The 16,364-nt window shown below is 46.6% G+C and overlaps 1 protein-coding gene across 4 annotated transcripts in view; it reads left to right on the top strand.

The window, feature by feature from the left end:
• Upb1 (beta-ureidopropionase 1) overlaps positions 1 to 15,451 on the top strand; it is a 35,095-nt gene extending 19,644 nt beyond the window's left edge. For 2 of the 4 annotated variants that reach the window (XM_003478017.3, XM_013142103.2), the window contains exons 6-10: positions 1,090 to 1,259; positions 5,271 to 5,352; positions 6,495 to 6,537; positions 7,681 to 7,835; positions 9,431 to 15,451. In XM_003478017.3, coding sequence (XP_003478065.1) covers positions 1,090 to 1,259; positions 5,271 to 5,352; positions 6,495 to 6,537; positions 7,681 to 7,835; positions 9,431 to 9,514 — 534 coding nt within the window. In that variant the 3' untranslated portion in view covers positions 9,515 to 15,451. The remainder of the gene's footprint in view (positions 1 to 1,089; positions 1,260 to 5,270; positions 5,353 to 6,494; positions 6,538 to 7,680; positions 7,836 to 9,430) is intronic. The other 2 variants (XR_010039700.1, XR_010039699.1) reach the window with 2 other exon arrangements.
• The last annotated feature ends 913 nt before the right edge of the window (positions 15,452 to 16,364 follow it).

Below are 16,364 nucleotides of genomic sequence, written 5' to 3'. Positions count from 1 at the left end.
AGTAAGGGCTGGGGATTTAACTCAGCAGCATAAGCACCTGCTTTGCAAGCGTGCGGTCGTGAATTTGATCTCTGGTACCGATTTAAAAAAAAAAAAAAGATTTAAAAAAAATAAAGAAGGGAAGTGACCCTCACCTAATGCCTAAGATATTACATCTGAACTTGATTTTCAGATAGGCACAGTTGTTGAGGTTTGTGCTGTCCTCTGGCCTTTATCCTCTTTCTCTGCTGTTGGGGGCCTGGCTGTGCTCAGGCTGTTGAGGAGGATGAGAGACCAGGGCCAGACCAAGTTCCCAGGGTGAGAGAAGAGCCCATTGTTTCTCAGTAACAGTTGGCGGTGGGTGGACAGACATGCCATTTGCTTGTCCTCGGGTTAATCTTTACCTCCTGCAGGTAGCTCAGGGCTGGTCTCAGGGCAGCAGGGCTGTGCCAGTGTCTACCATGGATGCACATCCTGGTTGCTGCCTGAGCCGGGGCGATTGTGAAATTAATAAGAAATGGAAAAAGGCTCCAGGAGTAGACCTGTTTGGGATCCCCCTTCCCTCCACCCTCTCTGGGTGATGAAAGATCCAGGGCTGGACAGGCAGAGAGACAGGGATGGGGGAGTGGAGTTACCACCCAGCTGCTCTGTGGCTGTGTCCCAGCCCCACTCAGGTGACAGTGTTTTCTAGAGGCTTGGTCTGCATGAATCAGAGTCCCTTCAACACTAATGTCCTGTAAAGAACATGAGCTTGCCGAGGACTTCAGCTCATGGTGAGGTCAGCAAGACCTCAGCCTTTACTTCTGCCTTGATGGACGCCCCCTCCCACAGTCTATTCTTGAAATATCATGGAAAGTTACTTTGGGAATTTTTGACACAAAGCAAAGGAGGTTACAGATAAATGCTTAAAACCGCAGTAGCTTCCCCTTGGAGTAGATTTATTTTTGTATCTGGATTTCTCTGTGTGTATTGTTTACCATTCTGAAATTACTTTTGGAGTATTGGTAATAGTTCATGTTTTCTGCTGAGTCTAAAGAAAGAGCAATTCTTATCGTGCTGAGGCATCAGTGTAACAGTTTTTCTGTTGTTGTTGCTGTTGCTGTTTTTTAGTCAACTTACTACATGGAGGGGAACCTGGGCCACCCCGTGTTCCAGACGCAGTTTGGCAAGATCGCAGTGAACATTTGTTATGGACGGCACCACCCCCTCAACTGGCTTATGTACAGCATCAATGGGGCAGAGATCATCTTCAACCCCTCGGCCACCACTGGCAACCTCAGGTGACTGTGTGGGCAGGATCTGGGGTTTCTCTGGGGCCTGGCCACCAGTTCAGGCCCAAGGCCGTGATGCACAGGGCTCAGAGGTGGGGTTTATAAACTTCGACAATTAAGACATGGCTATCAGAACATCTTAACAGATCGGAACCCTGGTTGTACGTTTCACATTTAACCAGTTTTTTAGTGAAAAGAATTCTTAAGCTGACACAACTCCTGATTCCCAAAGAGCTTCTCACTCTACTGTGAGGCACCAACCTTTGCTATGATTCTGAACTTTGAAGTGAAAATATTGCTACCACCACCTGCATGATCACTGAGATTCAGAAAGTCCTCCTTTTCAGTCCTGGAGCACAGTAAGTACCTGGCTAGTGTTAGCTCCTGGACAAAGGGCTATGGACTCCTGCACATGGAGACTGTAGTATCCAGCAAGGGAACACACATCCAGGTGAGGCAAAGAGGAGGTGAAAGGGGCCCAGAGGGTGCTTAAAATATCAACCCCAGAAACTTATTTTTAGCTAATCCTTAGTAACGCCTAACAGTAAGTGTTGGGTGTTAAGTCTCAGATAAGTGCTCTGGTTAAGGCATGGCTGGGCAAGGTGGACCTGAGTGCTCTTGGTTCCTAAGCTCCTAGGCAGGACCCCCAGTGCTCCTCATCTAGTAAGGGCAGCAAGTAAGCTTAGAGCACCTTGCATGACTGTCCTGCTGATTCCCTCTTCCCCTACAGCTGAGCATTTGGGTGGCTTCCAGGTTTGCATCATGACAAGTAACAGAACTCTAGGAATTTGTGGAAACGTTTTCTCTTTCCAACTCTCTTCTTCCAAAGCAGGAAGCCTGCAGCAAGAGCTGATGGCTTCTCCTCTATACAGTCCGATTGCTCAGGTCCCGGCAAGGCTGGGCCCAATGTTGGAGGCCTGTGGAGGGAGTTCTGGTGGGCAGCTTTCAGTTCTGCTGGCCCACACTTGTCTCTAACTCTCAACAAAATCTCAGTCTGGTTTCTAGATGTCAGAATGTGATGTTTACTGCACCTTTTCTTTTATACATGTGTCCCTCTGTCTCTCTCTCTCGTGACATCACCCGAGCTTCAGAGTTTGCATAGCAGGTTCCTAGTCAGGTCACAGTGGAGCCCCCAGTCTCTTACCTCAGTATCACAGCCTTGTCTGTGCTGTTGGGTCAAAGTACAATAGTAAGCCTTAGATCTTTCTTGGGGTTTTCCCTCAGAAAATATATCAGGTTTTCATAGTGGCTTAAGCACCAGTGAGTGTCCATTGGTGTGTTTGTTTTGTTTGTCTTTTTGAGACAAGGTCTTGCTATGTAGTGCAGGCTGGCCTTGAACTTACTATATAGCCCAAGCTGGCCTCAAACTCACAGTGAACCTCCTTCTTCAACCTCCTGAGTGCTGGGATTATAGGTGTGCACCACCATGTGAGGTTCCATTGGTGTTCTTGAGGCAAGGTAATTACTGGTCAGCTAGCCACTGGACCTATGCAAAACCTTGGTCCCCTCAAATATCCTCCCAGGCCATTTATAATATGAGACATTCTAATAGTTCTGCTTTCCGCCACAGGGATTATTAAAGAAACCGAAAGTCCAACCCCCAGGGGCAGCTGGGGCTGAACTGGCTTCTGGCCACAGACCCAAACTGCAGAGGCCCTCCCAGAACCTGCTATCTCAGGCTTTTATTAACCCCAATTAAGCAAGCAGAAGCACCCCAATATAATATGGACAGAAGCGCTTGTGTCCTGGCAGTTTATCAGGCTCATTAACAATGACTGAGTCCCCTTCCTCAGCCAAGAATTGTCCAGCCCTCGGCTTTCCAGAGTGTACGAGGCTGGCGACAGAAGCCGTTGCAGGCGTTTGGGAAAGCGGAGCGTTTCATGGACTCCTAACTTGTTCCTGTCCTGTAGTCAGATAATGACTCTCCCAGAACTGTAGCCTGAGGAAGGGGGATGTGAGAGGAGGACAGGGCTGTGCACATGCAGATATTTATGGTGATAAGGAAAGCGTCAGGGTTAAGTAGATTTCAGCCCAACGCTTCCGTGGGTTATTGCCGTTAAAAAGACATAATGAAAATAATAAAGCATCCTGTCAGAAGCCCATGAGCCATAAAAAGGTGTTTCTAGGCTGTAGTCAAAATCTAAAAGTTTTTGGACTATGGGCAAGGATGGTTGTGGAGTACAGAAAAATGGGAATAGATGGTTTCTTGGTAGGGGTGAGATTTGGGTGATTTTTAAAAAATGATTGCTTGCAGAGTTGGTAGTTTTTTAGCACAGTGCCAGGAGGGGGGAAAAATAACCACAAGAGATCGGAGCTTCCAGAAAGATCCAGCTCCTCCTCTGCTATCTTTTGCCCTGCAGTCAGGCACATTATGCCTGCACTGTGAATTAGCAAGGTATCTTCACTCATTTATGTCCCACAGTTCAAGGCCCACAACAGACTGAAGGGCCCTTTGATTCATTGAGTAACCCTGACAGTCCCAGGCTGTGCCTACCACAGCCTGAGTAGCCAAATATTTCTGCTTTGTTCATTCGTCAGAAGGTCACCATCCCACGTACTTGGTGCGTTTTGCCTTCACTGTGATTATTTTTAGGGTTTGTGTATATTACACTGGGAACATGTTACCCCTGTTCCTCCACCAAAACCTGCACACACTGGACTCTCTCAAACCTCCAGCTTTCTTTCCCTTTGTGGTTTTGAGAACATGCATTTTATTGCCAGCTGTGGGTTTGAGTCCTACGCGGAACACCTCCCTGGAGAATTGCAAGAAAGATGTTTTATGGCAACTGCTCTGCAAGTATCTATTTAATTCCTGAAAATGTCATCTACAGTGTATTTCTGTTAAAATCCTTTCTTAAAAGTTTTGTCAGCTTGGCTTAGCAGTTGAGGGGGGAAAGAAAAGCAAAACGAGTCCCCTCAATCAAGCCCTTGATTTTTTTTTTTTCCTTTTATCCTTTTCCAGACTGGTGAATCTTCCTGAGAATTAGACTTGTGACAAGCACACACCCCCTCCACCCACTCCATGGTTAAACCAGGTGCACGCTGACAGGAAGGAAGATTCCAGGGCATTCACTCCCAGTTGCTCAGAGTTTCTAAGTGGGCATTGGTTCAGCAAATCTAGAATCTTAATGATGTCATTCCCAGGGTGAAAGCTAATCAGTGACCAGAAGGCCCACTGAGTTCCATGTGGGCTGGAAAAGATGGGGTCTCTTGTGGAGGTGAGGTCTCCGTGGTACTCTCCTTCGGTGGGTGCTGAACCAAGGAAGGCTCACAACTCAGCAGTGCCTATGGGGGTGGCCAGTAACAGAACAAGGGAGCCTCTACTTAAGGGGTGTGAGGTTCAGAGACTGAAAATGGAAAGGTCCTGAGAAACAAGAATTGGTTCAGAGGCAGTAATTCTGCTTCAGAATGTGACCCCCCACACATACCATTACCTAAATTCCTTTCTAGTTTATTCTGCCTGAATTCTCCCCTTTGAAACTTTTTTTTTTCCAAGTTAGCACAGCAGGGTAGGACAGTTGGGACAGGGCTGAGAAAGTGCATGTTCCACCCTCACAGAAGGTCAGACCCAAGCTCATCAGGCCCCCAGCTCCTCTCTGATTTTTTACCAGGTCTGCCCAGGCCAGCCACAAGGTGGATTCCCATGAGGAGGGTTAGAAAAAGGTAGAAAACAGAGCTGTGGAATTCCTACTGTGTGGACCTTCACACCCTGATGGTTTAGTCTTCATTACTCCCCTTTTCAGAGAGTTTGGGAGAAGGAAACGAGCTCAGGGTGAGGATCCGGTCCGGAGCAGTCTGTTGTGATAGACAGGTAGCTTCGGCCTGCAGCAGGCCCTCCCCAGAAGGCTGTGTAGGCTGTAGACAAGCAGGTCTGCTGTGACCCGTGGGGACAGCGAGTCTCCCTGGCTGTCCCCACTACGGGCCAGGGAAGCCCAGCCACCCAGCTGCAGCTCGGCCTGAGCGTCCACTGAGTCTGGCTGGAGAGCCGGCAGCCTGACTCCTCCTGTTCCTCCCTTACAGTGAGTCCTTCTGGCCAATTGAGGCCAGAAACGCTGCAATCGCCAATCACTGCTTCACGTGTGCCATTAACCGCGTGGGCGAGGTAAGTCCCTGAGGTCTGGTGGAGAACCATCACTGCCGGGTGCCCTTGGTGGGGTCATATCACAGGGCCACATGATCATGTCCCTTCTCTCTGTTCCTTGTACATGCATGCTACCGAATCTAGGGCCTCAGAAGTGGAAAAATTGACTTGGTCTGTTACTTTTGTTCTGTCTTTACTGAAATCATCCTGAACGAATCTTTGATTTAGTAATTTTTCACTCTCACTTCCCGGTATCTAGTTGGTCTTTCCTTCTTTCCTCCCTGCCCTATTTACTTATTTAATGTGGTACTGAGGACCAAACCTAGAGCTTTGCACAGGCTGGGCAAGCACTCTGCCACTAGGCTTCATCCTTGGCCCTTTTTAGTTTGCTTATGAGACAGGATCTTCCCTAGTCGCCCAGGCTGAGCTTGAACTTGCAATTCTTCTGCGTCAGCTTCGCTTTAAGCTGGGACCACAGGCATGGTGTCCTGCGATCCAGTTTCTTAATTTCCATGATCAATGGAGCCCATTCACTAAGTAGTTTTGACTATCAAACACAATGCATTTATTTGCATAATTAACTCCATTATTTTTCCTAATCAGATATCAAACTTAGATCAGAACATATGATCAGTATGAGAGAAGCAATGTTTGCATTCCGATTTCTTCCAACATAAACCCAGTGGTTGTCTTGTTTGCTTTTGTTGTTGGCCACATTCATTTGTTCATTTTTGTTTTCCGTACTGGGACTTGAACCCAGAGGTTCTCTGCCACTGAGCCACCTCCCCAGCCCTGAGTTGCCTGGGTGGGTCTTAAATTGTTCATCCATCTGCTTCAGCCTCCCTCGGGGCTAGGATTACAGACATGTACTACTGTGTCCTGGCAAAACCCAGTGTTTTATTAGCCTCTGTGACCCACATCACAGTTTGCTGTGTACTTCTCATCAAGCTTTGGGGAAAATATTTTTTACAAAAGTATGTGGGCTTCCGGCCCACTTCTGGCTTTCCCCGAGCCCCGGCTGGGGTGTCACTGCTTCCCCAATGAGTGCTGAGATTTCCACTCACACGGACCTTTCCGCTCGCTGTCCTTGCTCTAAGTGATCTGCAGTAAATGTCTCAGTGGTGCCACCTATAGGTTCCTCTTACCTTGTTGTTACTTTACAGGAACATTTTCCCAATGAGTTTACCTCTGGAGACGGCAGGAAAGGTATGTTCCACGAACGCTGGTGGCCGTGGGCCTCAGCTTCCTCTTCTCCACCCGCTTCCTCTGGGCAGCGTCTGCCCCACAGCCTGTGTCTGGGACCCAGCAGGAGGCCCTAGCACCCCTCTGCTTTATTGTTTGTAGTGTTGAAATTTGACGCTGGGAACAAAGTTCTGGGGCTGTAACTACTTTCCCCAAATGGGAATATAATGGGAATTGGATTGCAATCAATCCCAACCCGAGGGCTGGTAAAATGGACCAGAGAGGATTTGAAGGAGCCCTTTGTGAACTCCCCAAAAGGGGAGCCTGCAAACCTCCCTACCTCTTTTTCCTGGCCCTTGTTCCCCCTCACCCCCACCCCACACCACCAGGTGGGTTTCTGGCATTCACAGCTATTTTGATCTGGGGATGGGGTGGCCACACCTCTGCTGGGAATCCTACACCCCCAGGTCCCACCTCTCTGGCTGAGATGTGAGAAGGAAGGTGTTTGAATTGGCTCCCAGGAAGATGGAGGATACTGAGCAGATCCGTTTCCCAAGAAAACATTTCCTAAAGGGGATCCCAGGTCCCCACCAGGAGGCCACAGATTGTACCCCAGGTTTATGGATTCTCCAATCCCGGTTAACTTCTTTGCCATGGGGGTACAGGACTGGCAGGGAAATCAGTGTCTGGTTCTGCACTGGAGAGGCCCAGCCCTGCACCCACCTATTTCTCACGAGCCTATAGGGTGGTTCTCAGCACCCTGTGACTGGTGAGGGGACTGAGGTGTGGAGGTGGGAGGTAAGTGGTTTCAGTTTACACATTGGGGCCACACAGGAAGTAAGTCACACAGGAAGCCCCCAGAGCCCAGTGAGTCCCTTGGGGTATGAGTGGTTGATATTGAGAACGAAGTGCCAACACCTCTACTGTGGTGACATTTGGAAATTTTCTCAGCGGAGAGGAGTGTTGCACGGGTGGCCTTTGCAACCACTTGCTGGGCCTTCTGGCCTCAGGAAGAAGACAGACCAGTTCAGCCTCAGCATTTGGCAGGTGCTGGGGAGGGAGGATGCCGTGGATGTCTTGTCCTGTGTATGTCTATGTGCCTGCCCTTCTGCACAGCCCACACTGTATATATTACAGCTCACATCTGTTTTCCTTTGCTCCTTACAGCCCACAAAGACTTTGGCTATTTTTATGGCTCCAGCTATGTAGCAGCCCCTGATGGCAGCCGGACTCCTGGGCTGCCCCGTAACCGGGATGGGCTGCTGGTCACTGAACTCGACCTCAACCTCTGCCGGCAGATGAACGATCTCTGGAGCTTCAAGGTAAGGCCTGAGTCCCCTTCTGTAACCCTGATTCCTGTAGGACTGGTAACCAAAGTTGTGGAGTTTCAGAGACAGTATTATGGGAGGTGTCCGTTTTCCACCCAAGAGTTCCATGGTGAGCAGCCAGCCAGTCCCTGCCTCCCTGCCGAGTGCAGGAGGAACCGTTGGGTTAGACAGTGTACAAGCAGCAGGCTTCAATAAATTCTCCCCTCATCTGATTTAGAGTCTAGGCGCCTTCAAACAAATTAATCTCAATTTCATTTGTCCAGAGAATAGAGTGGATTGGCTTCTCTAATTCTTTTTCCTTTCCAGGCATTTGCACTTATGGCAAGATAAATGTGAGTGTCTGGTTCTGCCTGAGGCCAGGCTCCACAGTCTAGGCCTTGACAATAGAGGAAAATGGGTCACTCGGAGAAATGGGATCTAGGCTGGCTCTGTCTCCGCCTTGCTGGGTTACCCTAAGCAAGAGCTTTCTGCTCCCAGTTGTAAAATAAGAGGCTTCATTTGAAGGCTCCATGCTATCTTTGAGGCCAAAGGCCCTGTGACATCAGGAGCCTGAGAGCTGTGTAGGTATGGGACAGTGCCTTCCTGGAATGGGACAGTGGTAGCCAAGGCCAGGGCTACCTGGAAGGGTTCATGCCTGTGGGATTTCTTGTATTCACGTCTATCAGTGTTTCCACCAACTGAGCCCCATAAATGTCACATTTTTATAATCAAACGATTTTACCTAACATGAAGAGCCAGGGATGGACTCTAGGCTTCGCCTCCTCTCTTGCTAGAGCACAGATCCTTGATCACATCTCCCAGTCTCAGATCCTTGTCAGAAAGCAAGGCATTGTCCGTGAGAATGTCTTCAGCATGTCACTCCTCTGGAGCAGCTCATATCAATGCAAGATTGATTCCGCCTAAATCAGAAGTTGTAGCCAAGAACACTGGCCAGCACTTTGAACACGTATCACTGGGAACAATAAGCAGAATGACGCTGTCTTGGAGCAGAAGCCTTCCCAGCTGTGGGGATGGGCGTGAGATCCTGATGGGGCTTTTGGAAGGAAGAAAGGCATAAGCAACCTGATGGGCTTTCCAGCCCCAGGCTCCAGGCTCTGTCTGGATCTATGACATGTCATGTGGACAGACAGAGCTCAGACTCAGCCAGGAAACCCAGGTTCAAATTCCCAGCCTTTTCCTCTCCTAGCCCGGGATCTGGAGCAGGTCGCCGCCCTCTCTGGCCCTTAGACTGCTCTTCTAGGGTTCTGCAGGACCGCAGGACATCCCTCCTGCCTCAGGGATCTCTGAGAGTGGGAGATGTAATCAAGGATCTATTCTCTGGCAAAAGGGAAGATCACATCTCTGGGATGAACATGTGTCAGAAGTCACAGCAAGTTGGGCTAGGTTATGTGAGCTATTATGAACTTCGCTGAAATCAGTGCCCAGAGGTCACCCTGGGGTTGCTTCTCCTAGTCTGAACTGAGCTGTCAATCAACCTAGCCAGTGCATTCCTGTCCCAGGGCTGCCCCCCAGTGGCAAGAGGTGGTGGTGAAAGTGACAAGTGATTCTAAAACAGGAATTTCCAACAGGTATCTGTGTTTTGTTTTCAGATGACTGGGAGATATGAGATGTATGCACGGGAGCTTGCTGAAGCTGTCAAACCCAACTACAGTCCCCACATTGTGAAAGAGTAGCTGGCTTCACCCCTTCTTGCCTGGGGTTAGGGGCGGGTGCCTCTTCCTCTTATGAAGGAGCACAGGGGGCAAGCTGCATGTGTTCAAGATCTCCCTGATAAGGACGCTGCCCAGTGGGTTTTTCAATGCCCAGGCAAGGGGAACTGGGATGGGGCAAATGGGTATAAGGCTTCTTCCTAGAGCAATGGTAATGTTTTGAGATTAGATAGAGGTGGTGATGGTTGCACAACATTGCAAATGTATAAAGTACCACTGATGATATGCTTTGCATGTTTCATTTGATGTTACATGACTTCTACCTTGCTCTTTGAAAAATACCCAGATCCTGCTGGTGCCGGTGAGTTTGAAGTTAGACAGATGGGCTGGGTGTGATGGCACATGTCTGTCATCCTGGGAGACTGAGGCAAGAGAATTGCTGTGAGTTTGAGGCCAGCCTCGGCTATATAGTGAATTCAAGGGCAATCTGAACTACATGGCAAAATTCCACCTCCAAAAAAAGCGGGTTGGAGTGAATTCAGACAGAAGGAACGCCCCAAGCCTGAGGTGCCATCAGCAACCTGAGGGTCAGCGTGAGTATCCGTGTGATGGTGGGAGAAGGGAGAGGGTAGATGCAGTGACAGAGCATGGCGGTAGGTGTGTCAGCTGGCATGACTGCAGTTCCCTGGCTATGGCCTAGGCTGGCCTCAGCCTCCTAGATTCAAGAAATTCTCCTGTCTCGGCCTCCTTAGTAGCTGGGACTATCAGTACACAGAAACATGCCCATGTTTGTGTGAAGTTGTTTCTGTTGTGCTAAAACTGAACCCCAGGTCTTGTGCATGCTGAGCAAGTGTGCCACCCCTGAGATACACCCCCAGCCCTTTTAAAATGTTGAGACAAGGTCTCACTTAGTTGCCTAACCTGGCCTCCAGTTTATAATCTCCCTGTCTCAACCTCTTCAAGTAACTGGGCTTACAGGTGTTCACTACCACACTTAGCCTGTGTGACAGTATTTGACTGATGTGATAAGTCCATAATGAGTTGACTAAGTGAGATTATCTCATATAACCTGGGTGGACCTGACTCTATCTAAAAGCAGGCAGGGTTCCATGTGAGACACAACAACTTTAGCCCCTGAGAGTTCCATCCTCATCCTATTCCTCCAGTAGCCTGCTATCGGGTTGGATTTGTCTAACCAGCCCCCACAATCGCTGGCTTCAGTTGCTTACAACAAATCTCTTAATATGTATTCTGTTGGTTCTGTCTTTCTCGTTGGGTCTGACTAAATACAGATTTTGGTGCCAGAAGTGGTTCCAGAGGAGGAAAAAAAATTGTTTTTCAGACAGGGCTTACTATGTAGCCCAGGCTGGCCTTGAACTCACAGCAGTCCTCTTGCCTCAGCCTCCCTGAGTGCTGGGATTACAGATGTGTGCCCCCACACCCAGCTGGGAAGTGTTAAGGATAAGTTTTCAGTGTTGGTTCTGGGTTTTCTGGAATTCTCTCATTTAGTTGGATTTAAGGCACTAGTGACTCTATTTTGAATGGTAAAGAGGAAAGTGGCGGTCTGTGGCATGAAGCAGCCATGGAAATTTATAGGTAGCGTAGGCCACCAGCCAGTGTGCAAGAGTTCTGTCCTGCCCTTCCCCACGGCCTGCCCTGTGGATCACAGACTTAGCCCCTCACATCACATGAAGCCATTCCTGCATTTAAATCTTTTGATTTCTTTCTGCCTACCTCTGGTGGTTCTGTTCCTCAACTTACATACCAGGTTAGTCACCTCTCTACGCCTTGGTTTCCACATGTGTAGAAGCAACCACGTGCCTGCCCTGCTTTATGTCACAGAGAGACGGGCTTGGTGCACTAGCGAGCTCCCTGGCGATTGTCAATGCAGTGCCTGTGTGGGCTCACAGGGCAAGAATCCAGGCTGTGAGCCTCACAGCAGCTGAGCAGTGTGAGGGAGTGGAGTTCTGCACACTCTTATTACTCCTGACCAGAGAACAAAGTCACGTGCCTTCACTGGCCATGGGCAAGTCCATGTCAGGGCTGGACAGTCCTTGGATGATAAAGCCTGATGGAGTGATTGACCATAACTATGCTGATCTCCTTAACCTCTCTGAGCTACAGGTACAGTGGTCCACTTTGTACCTTATTTCTTTTAGACAAGACAGCCCTACAGACCTGGTGAGGTTTTTTTAGCTCTGATCTTTCTTGATCCAAAAATCTCTGTGCCTCTCATTTCTAGAAGGAGTATGTAATCAGCCAAATGCAGAGGTTTCAATGACACGTCGTGCATTTATAAGTGACACATCAGACTGATTATCCATACCTCTGGAAACAACAGGCTCATCCTAGAGCAGGCAGGCCCTGCCCAGATAGGTTCCTTCCAGGACTGGCCTTGTGCCTGGAACACACAGTACTCAGAACTTTTAATGATGCCAGCAGCCATGATGGCCCAGGTCTGTAATCCCAGTACTCAAGAGGTTGAGGTATAAGGATTGCCATAAATTCAAGATCAGCCTGGACTACTTGGTAAGACCTTGTCTCAAAAAAACAAAAATTTGTCGAATAAACACAGGACAAACATTTTATGCAAGTGTTGCTGATGTGACGGAGAAGGCTCTCAGCTGAGACCTTGCTTTGGGTCGGTATCCATGGCTTGTAGACCCACCAGCCTCTGCTCAATCTTCAGTTGTCTCATCTGGGCTCAGCATTCTTCAGAGTTCCCCCAGATCTGGCAGGCAGCCTTCCTGCCAGGCCACAGCTTTATTTTTAACGCTAGGGATTGACCAGGGCCTTGTGCATGCTGAGAACACACTGCCACCAAGCCCAAGAGCTTCATTGCTGGCACCTGGGGTGGAGCTGGGGGGCCAAACTACAGTGTGTGCAAAAGAAAAAAAACATTCTCAAGCACAGACTGTGTTAAACCACAAAACAGCCTCAGTAAGTTAAAAATATTAAAATCGTATGTGTATTTTCCAGTCGCAGTGGACTTAAATAGAAATCAATAGCGAAAGAAAAACTGGAAAGTTGACAAATAGGTGGAAATTATCACACGACTTTTCTCTTCTGCGGTGCCAGAGATCAAACCCAGGGCACTGCACAAGTTAAGCGCTGTACCACTGGGCTGCGTCCCCCACCCAGCGGTGCACTCGACAACACTCAGAAAGGAAATCACAAGAGAAGTTAGAAAATATCTTGAGACACATGGAAACTGAAAACTGTCAAAACATACAAAATTCAAAAAAGGAAAAAGTGTTAAAAACTTATTGCTAAAAGATCTCAAACCAACAACCAAACTTTATGCACATGCTCTGAATTCTTTAATGTATATACAAATGAAACCCAAAACCAGCAGAAGGGATGAAATGAGTAGAATAGAGGTTAAAAAAAAAAAAAACAAAAACAAAAACAGTGGAGATAAATGAAAGCAAAATTTGTTCAAAAAGATCAACAAAATTGACAATGTATAGCTAGATTGACTAATAAAAATTATTATAACCAGGAACAGGCATGGGTGGCACATGCCTGTCATCCCAGCCCTCAGGAAAACTAGCTCTCCGTGTGCAGAGTACTGAACTAAAATCAAAATGGATCAAAGATCTAATGTTAAACACTTGCTCTGCTGGAAGATAAGGTAAGTAAAACTCTTGAAGTCATAGGTGTAAGCAAAGACTTTCTAAACAAAACCCCAGTTGATTAAGAAATAGTACCAAGAATCAATAGCCGGGGTCATATCAAAAAGCTCCTGCACAGCAAAAGAGAATGCACAGAATGGGAAAATCAACAGCTATTTCTGAGACCTAAGTCTAATATCTAGATATAAAGAACTCAAAAATCAAAGACACTGTCAAAAAATAGGCAAGTGTAATGAATAGCAATCACAGAAGTAGAATTGGTCAATAAATACATGGAGAGATGTTCACAAATTAAAACACAGATTTCATCTTACCTTAGAAAAAAGATGACTGTCAAATCAGAATGCTGGGCACACACTTGTAATCCTAGCCCTTGGGAGGCTGAGGCAGGAGGATTACCACAAGTTCAAGGCATGGCTGAACTATGGAGTAAGACCCTGTCTCAAACCAAATAATAAATGCTGTGGGGCTGTGGAGGAGGAGGGCCCCTTCTCCATTGTTGGTGGGAATCTGGGAATTCCTCAAAATCTAGAGATTCCACTTAACCCCACTATTCTCTTTCTAGGTATCTTCCTGGATGAATTAAAGACATTGTGTGACAGTGATATATGCACACTCATGGTTAGAGCAGCACAGTTCATAACAGCTAAATCTTGGAAGCTCCTAAGTGTCCATCAACAGATGGATAAAAAAGTATGCTCCCTGGAGCACTACTCTGCTGTAAAGGAAAAGTTTGAGTTATTTGTGGGAAAATGGATAAACCTGGAGACCATTATGTTAAGGGAAATAAAGCAGACACACAAGGTTAAATGTCACCTGCTTGCTCCTGAGAAATCCAAAATGTAAAAGCAAAATCAAAGATAAGAAGTAGGGAGCTATTTCTTAAATAGAAAAGGGATCCAGAGCTGAAGGGATGGGGGAAAAAAGGGGCTGAAAAATTGAGATGTGTTATGTTCATGCACCAACACCCTGCAAGGAGTGTGATCATCACACTGCAAACGTGTACTAATAAAAGTCTATCAACGAACAATCCCAGCACTTGGAAGACTGAGGCAGGGGATGCCTTGAGTTCAAGACCAGACTGAAAGGCTGGGGATACAGCCCAGTGGCACAAGTGCCTGCCTGGCAAGTGTAAGGTCCTGAGTTCAATTCCTGGTACCAAAGACAATGACCAGACTGAGCAATGTAGCAAGGCCCTGTCTCTAATTTTTTAAGGAAATGAAAATGGAAAAATGGGATATTACTATAAATTATATAGAAATAAAAAATAGAAAATACTATGGACAGTTCTATGCCAACAAACTGGCTAGCATAGATGAAATGGATTAGTAGCCATTCCTAGAAATGCAAAACCTACTAAGATTAAATCCTGAATGAACAGAAGCTGGGCATGGTGCACACCTGTGATCCCAGAACTTGGGTGGGGCAGGAGTATTGTTATGAGTTCAAGGCCAGCCTGAACTACATAGCAAGACTGTTTCAAGCCAAAAAGAGAAAAGAAATGAACAAATTTGAAAATGTCACTAGTAAGGACAGTGAATCAGTAATCAGAGATCTCCCAACAACAACAAAAAGCTTTGGACTAAATCATGCCATTGGTGAAACCATCTACCAAGTGTTTAAAAACTAACACCAAGTCTCAGTCTTCCAAAAAATTGGAGGGGAGACATGTCCTAACTTACTCTCTGAGGGACATATTGCCCTGATAGAGACATCACAAGAAAATTACAGGCTCCCCTCCCTGGTAAGCGGATGCGGTGTGGCAGACTGCGACCCTTCCAGGGGGAGAACAACCAGTGTCTCCTGAGATCCGCGCCATGTTGGAATTTATGAAGCTGGAAAACCAAGCAACCAGCCTGCCTCCCTGCTAAGCAATAGTGAACCTACTAGTGCACGGCCTAGAGTCAAACATCCCACTTCCCTACCCCCCTTCTCCTGTCCCCCGTTAGCAAATGGGAACAGAAATCTGAGCGTCTCCTGGGAGGTTGACCATAGCAAATAAGGGGGGTTACCTTCTACCATCTCTTTGAAGGCAAATATTTTTATTACTGTTTTGCTCTTTTCTGATTAATGGTACTGCTCTATTCAATATTCTGTTTTAAGAAGTTCTAAAATGTTCTATATTTCATTTTTTTTTTGATATACATGATTGAAAGAACAACTATTGTAAGGATAGCAAAATACACTGTGATGCCTATTACTGTTATCCTGGTAACCTGCTGTGAAGTTCTGTATCAATTTCACTACATGGTCTCAGCTGGCTTTATTCTGTCTTATTCTGTTGTATTTTATTACTTTCAAAATAAAAAAGAAAATTACAAACAAATGCATTATGAATGTTGGGGTTTTTGAGATGTTGATTCTCACTGTGGTTCAGGTTGGCTTCACACTTCGGGCATCTGTGATTCTCTTGCCTCAGTTTCCTGATAGCTGGGATTTGAGTCATGCACCACACACTTGGCCTTCTTATAACTAGAGATGCAACGTCTCCAGTAAAATACTGGCAAATCAGCCAGATGTGGTGGTTCATGCCCGTAATCCCAGAATTTAGGGGGGCTGAGACAGGAGGATCACCATGTGTTTGAGGCTAACCTAAATCACATAGTGAGACCCTATTTCAAAAAACCAAACCCAACCCAAAAATACTGGAAAACCAAATTCAACAGCATATTAAGGTCAAAATATGTATATACTGACCAAGTAATACTTATTTCTGGAATACAACATGCTTAACAAATCAATATAAAATGTTTCATTAACAGAATAAAGGAGGAAACATCCCACATGATCATTTCAGTTGATCCAGAAATTTGGAGAAGCATAAAATCCAGAATCAATAAAATATTGGAAGAAACTAACACAATAAAATAGTGTAATAAAGCCGTGTATGAAAGCCTAATATCACACATCTAATAGCCAATCTAATATCAGACTTCTTGATCGCTTCTTCATTTCTACTCAACATAGTACTGGAAATTCAAGCCAGAAGAATCGGGCAAGAAAGCCTTGTGTGGTGGCTCACATCTGTAATCCCAGCACTCAGGAGGCTGAACCAGGAGGACTGCTGAGAGTTTAAGGCAAGCCTCGGATATATAATGAGTTCAAAGCTAGTCTATACTATACTACACTACACTACAGCAAGGCCCTGTCTCAAAAACAAAAATCTCTGCAGGTGACATAACGCACAGAAAACCCTAAGAATTCCACCAAAATGAAAAAGCTGTTAGAACCGATAAACT

Source organism: Cavia porcellus, unplaced genomic scaffold (assembly GCF_034190915.1).
Source record: "Cavia porcellus strain 051 isolate PalLab524CR breed Dunkin Hartley unplaced genomic scaffold, mCavPor4.1 scaffold_16, whole genome shotgun sequence".
NCBI lineage: Eukaryota > Metazoa > Chordata > Mammalia > Rodentia > Caviidae > Cavia > Cavia porcellus.
The sequence above is the reverse complement of the archived record's forward strand: the minus strand, read 5'-3'. Positions and strand labels throughout refer to the sequence as shown.